Source organism: Biomphalaria glabrata, chromosome 14, assembly GCF_947242115.1.
Source record: "Biomphalaria glabrata chromosome 14, xgBioGlab47.1, whole genome shotgun sequence".
NCBI classification, from domain to species: domain Eukaryota; kingdom Metazoa; phylum Mollusca; class Gastropoda; family Planorbidae; genus Biomphalaria; species Biomphalaria glabrata.
This window is the reverse complement of record NC_074724.1, coordinates 37,140,744-37,148,186: the sequence shown is the minus strand read 5'-3', so window position 1 is coordinate 37,148,186 and position 7,443 is coordinate 37,140,744. Positions and strand designations below refer to the sequence as shown.

The 7,443-nt window shown below is 33.5% G+C and overlaps 1 protein-coding gene across 2 annotated transcripts; it reads left to right on the top strand.

Annotated features, from left to right (window-relative positions):
* Positions 1–2,011: 2,011 nt before the first annotated feature.
* On the top strand, positions 2,012–6,861 carry LOC129922791 (uncharacterized). 2 transcript variants are annotated; one of them, XR_008774649.1, is made up of 2 exons: positions 2,012–2,272; positions 5,104–6,861. XR_008774649.1 is itself a non-coding variant. In XM_056010102.1 (2 exons), exons 1-2 carry the CDS (start codon positions 4,822–4,824, stop codon positions 5,960–5,962), a joined length of 867 nt encoding a protein of 288 aa, XP_055866077.1. In that variant the 5' UTR covers positions 4,724–4,821; the 3' UTR covers positions 5,963–6,861. The 2 variants fall into 2 exon arrangements, 1 of the variants encoding a protein (XP_055866077.1); XM_056010102.1 differs by lacking the exon at positions 2,012–2,272 and adding an exon at positions 4,724–4,829.
* The last annotated feature ends 582 nt before the right edge of the window (positions 6,862–7,443 follow it).

Below are 7,443 nucleotides of genomic sequence, written 5' to 3'. Positions count from 1 at the left end.
CCGAAAATCAAGATATCTCTTAAACTGTCGCTTCTATTCAAGTGAAATTTAGTACACAGGTTCCTTTTACCTCCTAGATGCTTACTAAGAACGGGTTTTGATAGAATAAAAACGTTGGGACCACAATTTGCGAAAAACCACAGGCTTGCTATCAAAGCTTTGTATTTTATTATTGGTATTTCCAAAACAACTTAATAAGGAAATTATAAGGCTTGTCTCCGAAAATCAAGATATCTCTTAAACTGTCGCTTCTATTCAAGTGAGATTTAGTACACAGGTTCCTTTTACCTCCTAGATGCTTACTAAGAACGGGTTTCGATAGAATCAAAACGTTGGGACCACAATTTGCGAAAAACCACAGGCTTGCTATCAAAGCTTTGTATTTTATTATTGGTATTTCCCAAATCAACTATAAATAAATATTAGGGGATTATAAGACTTGTCTTCGAAAATCAAGATATCTCTTAAACTGTCGCTTCTATTCAAGTGAAATTTAGTACACAGGTTCCTTTTACCTCCTAGATGCTTACTAAGAACGGGTTTTGATAGAATAAAAACGTTGGGACCACAATTTGCGAAAAACCACAGGCTTGCTATCAAAGCTTTGTATTTTATTATTGGTATTTCCAAAACAACTTAATAAGGAAATTATAAGGCTTGTCTCCGAAAATCAAGATATCTCTTAAACTGTCGCTTCTATTCAAGTGAGATTTAGTACACAGGTTCCTTTTACCTCCTAGATGCTTACTAAGAACGGGTTTCGATAGAATCAAAACGTTGGGACCACAATTTGCGAAAAACCACAGGCTTGCTATCAAAGCTTTGTATTTTATTATTGGTATTTCCCAAATCAACTATAAATAAATATTAGGGGATTATAAGACTTGTCTTCGAAAATCAAGATATCTCTTAAACTGTCGCTTCTATTTACGTGAAATTTCGTACACAGGTTTCTTTTAACTCCTAGATGGTTACTAAGAACGGGTTTCGAAAGAATCAAAACGTTAGGACCACCATTTGCGAAAAACCGTAGGCTTGCTATGAAAGCTATGTATTTTATTTTTGATATTTCCCAATCAACTTAATAAGGAAATTATAAAGCTTGTCTTCGAAAACCAAGAAATCTCTTACATTGTCGCACCTATTAAAAAGAAATTTCTTGCACAGGTTCTTTTTACCTCCTAGATGCTTAGTAAGAACAGTTGTTGACAGATTCGAAATCTTGGAACAACCTATAGTGATAATCTGCAGGCTTGCTTTAAAGCTTTTGTATTTTATTTTTGGTATTTCCCGAATGATCTTAATTAAGGACTTAATAAGACTTGTCTTCGAATCAAGAAATTTCTTAAATTAATTGTTGTTTGTAATCCATTTTTTTTTTTTTTTGTGATTGCTTTTTCGGAATCGACATTTTTGTAATGACTGTTTTGAATCGGACCTATGTTGTTTTTTTTTTGTTGTTTTTTTTTTTTTGTGGTTATTTAGAATCAACTTCTACTCTTTTGGGGGTGGCTGATTGAATAGACTTGTGCATTTTTCATATATGAACATTATTCGTAGTTTCTGTTTTGAATCGACCTGTTTGTTATTTGTAGTGGCTATTTGAAATCGGCTTGTGCTTTTTTTTTGGGGATGGATCTTTAAAATCGGACTTCTGCGTATTTAAGGGGGATGCACAGTGAGAAAACATCGATCTAGGTCAAAAATATCGATATTTTAAAATTAATTGATTTTAATAGTTTAAAATGTCTAGAAAACGAATTCCCTATCAGAATATTAAAAAAACTGCGCTTTATACATCAATTTTGTATTTTAAAAGTAGATGTATAAGCAAAATTTTGATGTTTTGGTTAAAAATCAACATTTTGTAAGCTAAAGTTGATAAGCTAATGTACGCTCTTATCCCTAACAGATGGTATCGATACAAAGGTCTACTTTTCTAGTTCCGATTATGTGCATGGTTTCTCATTCTATAAATATAAACTTTCAAATTACGTCACTACCTCTTTTTTTTCCCTATATCCTCATATACACACTCACTAAGCCATATTTACGCATGCGCACTATCAAAGCTACATTGGTAACTATGACAACAAAATTTACACGCATGCGCACATGACGTGAACCGGTCCTTCTTCTGTAAACATTTGAAAGCCTCGATTCATTATTCAAACTCAGAAATGCCAACAAAAGGTTATATGTTTGGAAAGAAAAAACGTTACTGTAAGCCCAGAGGAAGACATGCTTCAAAGACAAATGCATAATTACAAAGGTAAGTCTAAATCTAGAGTTTTTTATTTACTAGACCAGCGTGTGCTTACACATAAAATAATGAGATAATCACTTTGCTTCATCAATCTTTGAATTCGACAAACGCAACGTGTTTATCATATCAATGAATCACATCTAGATCTATATATAGATCTAGACATTAAATAAATATCATGAAAGTGATTGCAAACATCTATCCTTTTTTAGATCTAGTATAGATTAGGGACATAGATCACATTAGAACTAGAATGACTAGATATTCTAGATTGACTAGATCTAGACATCTAGTCATCTAGATCTAGATCTAGATTCTAAATCTAGATTATCATGTAGTTGTAGGACTTCAACTTGGTCTTTTTTTTTTTTAAGATCTAATACATTTATCAAGGTTCGTACGCGGTCTGGAAAAAGTCTGGAATTTCAAAATTCAGATTTCAGTCTTAAAAAAGTCTGGAAAATTGCTACTTTTCGATGCAATTTTGTTAAATGTCTGGAATTTGAAAAAAAAATAATCCGATGTCATTCAGCCCTCAGGTGCCGTAACCGGTAAAACGCTAGGCTGCTAGATCTAGTTGGGCATAGAGGCTTCCATTAATAGGCCTACTAGATTCTAGATTCTAGATCTATCTATTGTGAAAGCATGCGCAATCCACGGCATGTCGGTGAAATGCCAGCCAATTTCTAGACGGTGTACTGTAGACTTAAATCAGATTTAGTAATAGATCTAGTCCTAGACTAGTAACTAGTTTATTATGACTGCTGTTATCTTATCTTATATAATACAGACGTTACTTCAAAAAAGATGATGATTAGAAGATGTTATTCTATATTATCTAGATGGTCGATCAAATTTCAGTTAGGCTACCAAAGGTCGGAAAGTTTTTGGCCTAGATTTATTTATGCATGGGCGAAACTCCCCCCCCCCCCCCCTTTTTTTTAAATAAAGAAAACAAATATATCTCGTCAATGACGTCAATATAGAATATATATAGAGAGTCTAGATCTAGATCTTGAGTCTAAACCAAAAATATTTGGCAACAAGAATGACTTACTAGATCTAGGTCTACTACTAGATTTAAAAGTCTCGATCTATTCGCGACTTAGATAGTTTACTAGATCTAGGTCTACTACTAGATTTAGTCTCGATCTATGACTATGCGCGACTTTTATTACTAGATCTATATCTGTTCTAGGTCTACTAGATCTACTAAATTCTAAATTCTACTAGACTAGATTACTAGATTTAGTCTTGATCTATGCGCCACTTCTTAATAGATCAAGGTTTTCTACTAGCCTAATGTTAGCCTCGATCTATGTGTGATTACCCCCCCACACACACACACACACACACACACATTAAATAAAGAAAACAAATTATATTATAATATATCTAGTCAACATAGAATATGCCTATAAGATCGGTAAAACTTCCCATCGAAGGCCCCTAGTTTTTTAGGTTAATTATTTGGCAGCTGTCTATGCGCACTTGAGTCTAAACTAAAAGACTAGGCCTTTAGAATGACTTCCATTACTAGGTCTAGAATTAGATTTAGTCTTCATCCATGCGCAAATTAGATTACTAGATCTAGGTCTACTACTAGATTTAGTACCTAATTTAGTCTCGATCTATGCGCGATTTCCCCCCCCCCCCCCCTCCCCATTTAAATAAAGAAAACAAGTTATATTATATCTAGTCAACATAGAATATAGATCTAGATCTTAGTCTAAACTAAAAGATAAAAGACTAGAGCACAAGAATGACTTAGATTACTAGGTCTGCAACTAGATTTAGTCTCGATCTATGCACGATTACCCCCCCACCCCCTTTTTTTTTCCCCAAATCTATTCAATGTAGAATATAGATCTTGAGTCTAAACTCAAAAACTAAAAAGACTTAGAATACTAGATCTACTACTAGATTTAGTCTTGATCTAAGTCTAGATTTAGATCTAGCATACTTAGCATATAGATCTATAATTATAATCTAGTATGGTTATGATATAGATTTAGATCAATATTATCAATTTTTACCCCGTTAAAAAAAACAAGTCAGTATTCACATAGGCATAGGCCTATTGTGAATTAGACATAAGTAAGCCACTACTACAAATTAAATTTCAAGTTCAATACAGTTAATCTATCTCTAGATCTTTATTTAAAATTATCTCCTCCAATAGAATTATAGGCCTACTAGAGGTAGGCCCTCTAACCTAGGCTAGTCTAAATAAGTCTTTACTTTTTAACTAGTGTCTAATGTTTACGCCACTAAATATCTATATAAAAATAATAAAACTATTGGACTAGTTATGAGATTAAGAATAAGATTTTACAACTAAGTTAGGCCTATTGAACTATATAGGGCCTATTAAATTTCCCAAGTCTAAGTGCTACAAGATTAGTGACTTTTTTTCCCCCTTGTACCGTATGTTCCTTAATAATTGAAAATTATTATAACACCCTAGTCCAAACCTCCCACAGTACGACAGGGGTTAGTTATTGGCAGGGTTTGAACCCAAGATCACGAATACAGCAGTCCAGAGCACATATGGCATGCTCAGGTAGCCATCCTTTTTACTGTTAGTAAGTCTGGAAAACATAAGATAAATGTCTGGAATTCATTTTCACAAAAGTTGTATGAACCATGATATATAGATCTACATGTAACATGTCACTTTACATTTTTTACTTTTGATGAATACAATATATGATTCCTAAAATGCATTATAAAATTTAAAATAATCTTCATGTTGTACATAAATAGATGTGACGTGTACTTTCATACTATTGAATTTTTTTTTAAAGAACCTCTAATTTTTTTTTATTTGTTTGCAGCTCTGTTTTGGATACAGCTGGATCTGAAGCAGCAACAACGCAGCCTGCAAGTGCAGCTGAACGAAAAATAATTCTAACTGCAATTACTAACGCTGATAACACCAATAAGAGGCTGCCTGAAGATTTCATATACGTCATAATGAATTCAATGGAATTGACCACAATGGTCTCCTTGTTGTGCTGTCCACATTGCTTCGACAAAAAATTAACCATGTGCATCACACAATCAAAAGGCATGGCTCATTTGATTAAAATCAAATGCCTAAATTGTGAAATATATTTGTGGCCTGACTTGACCTCAAAAAAAAGTAATAATGTTCATCTGGATATTAATGTCCGCGCTGTCGCTGCATTAAAAGAATCTGGAATCTCGCATTCTAAATTTGATAGGTTTTGTGGACTTATGAGTATGCCCTGCATGCACAGAAATACTTATAACAATCTAGCTAACATAGTCAACACTGCTATAATTGAAGCTGGTGAAGAATGTATGATTAGGGCATCTGCTGTTGTGCATGGAAGAAACATTTCACAACCTCTGACTACAGATGATAGAATAAGTTCAACAGGCTGTCCTGTTATTACAGTTTCTTTCGATGGGACTTGGCATAAAAGGGGCCACTCATCTCATTCAGGAATTGGCACAGTTATTGATTTTGATACTGGACTCGTCATCGACACCGAAGTCCTATCAAATTATTGCTGTGTTTGTGATTCAAACTCTGCAGAACTAAATTTTGATGCCTCTAAGCATATGTGTCAAAAAAACTTCAGTGGCTCAGCAAATGCAATGGAGGCCGCAGCAGCATCCAAAATTTGTTCTCACTCTGTGGCATCAGAAAACTTGTTTATGGCATGATGCTGTGTGATGGCGATAGTAAATCACATTCATCTGCCATTACCAACTCAGGATATGATGTAGAAATCTTAAAAGAGGACTGTATTAACCACATCTCAAAAAGAATGTTTAATGCTTTGAACAATTTAAAAATGTCTAACAAAAAAGAACTAAATTATAGGCTTACAAAGCCAAAAATTGAAAAAATTACAAATAACTATTCCAAAGTTCTGCGCCAAAATGCTCCTGACATTCAAAAAAATGAAGCTGGCTGTTATGGGCTCATTTTTTCATATGATGAGCTCAGACCTAGATCATAACCACAGGTTGTGTCCTGATGGCACTACATCTTGGTGTCACACTTTAAGAGATCAGAGGCACTAAAACAGCCATACAAAAAACATAATCAGACCATCACATCAGAAATAGGAAAACTTATTTCCTATAACAGACACAGATCTGTTAAAAACATGTTCAAGAATGGGAACACAAAAGGCCAATGAATCTTTTCATTCCCTAATTTGGCAAATTGCCCCAAAACAGAATTCGCAACATTAAAAACTAAGGACGGCGACATACCTTGCTGTTTTAGCCTTCAATAATGGCATTAAATCAGTTTTTGACATATTAGGCATTCCCTGGACACTAAAGAACATTTCTTCTAGTGAGAAAAAGCAAAATGTCAAACTACCGCTTGTTGTTAGAAAAAGATCAATCACATTAGTGTCCAGGAGAAAAAAATTGAAAAAGCAAAGAATTGAGCATGAGCACCGGGCAGAGGTTCTAGAAGGTCCAATCTATCAATCAGACAATTTTAATGAATAGTTTTTTTTATTATCTATTATGTTATATTATGTAAATATTCCCTTTTTTTTTTTCATTTTTATGGTTGCAATAAATATTTTATATCATTTTAAAAACTTAAAATGCGTTTTTCTCAAAATGTATTTTTAGGTGCATGTTGTCCACAAGAATCTCAAAATCTTTAGTTCTGTATAATTTAGACTAATAATTTTTCACATGTAGTTTATTGATAGTATATCATAGGTAATAGGCTGCAAAAATTTTCAATATGTTTAATTTTCATAAAAAAAGAAAAATAATGATGTGACCGCAGGTGAAAAATGTGGTCGAAAAAAAAAAAATTTAAAAATTCATTTTGAGGTTATTATGCGACAGAATGTATTTAACCCATATACATTTTTTTTAGTATACACTTCTTTCACTACATCTTTAATTAGGTGATTTAATGGCTGAAGGTTACAACACATGACTTTTGAACCTGGTAAAGACAAGGGCTTTGAGATTCAGAATATTTATGATACCTCTAAGTCCACCAAACTCTAATGGGTACTAAAAATTAGAGTGTGGTATCAGCCAGGATAACCAACTACTTAGTAGGCTAAAGTTTATATTATTGATTAACATGCATGGCTAGATTCAGTGGCGTCACTAGGGTCGGTGTCACCCAAGGAAAACGAAATCTCTCCCTAAAAACAAAC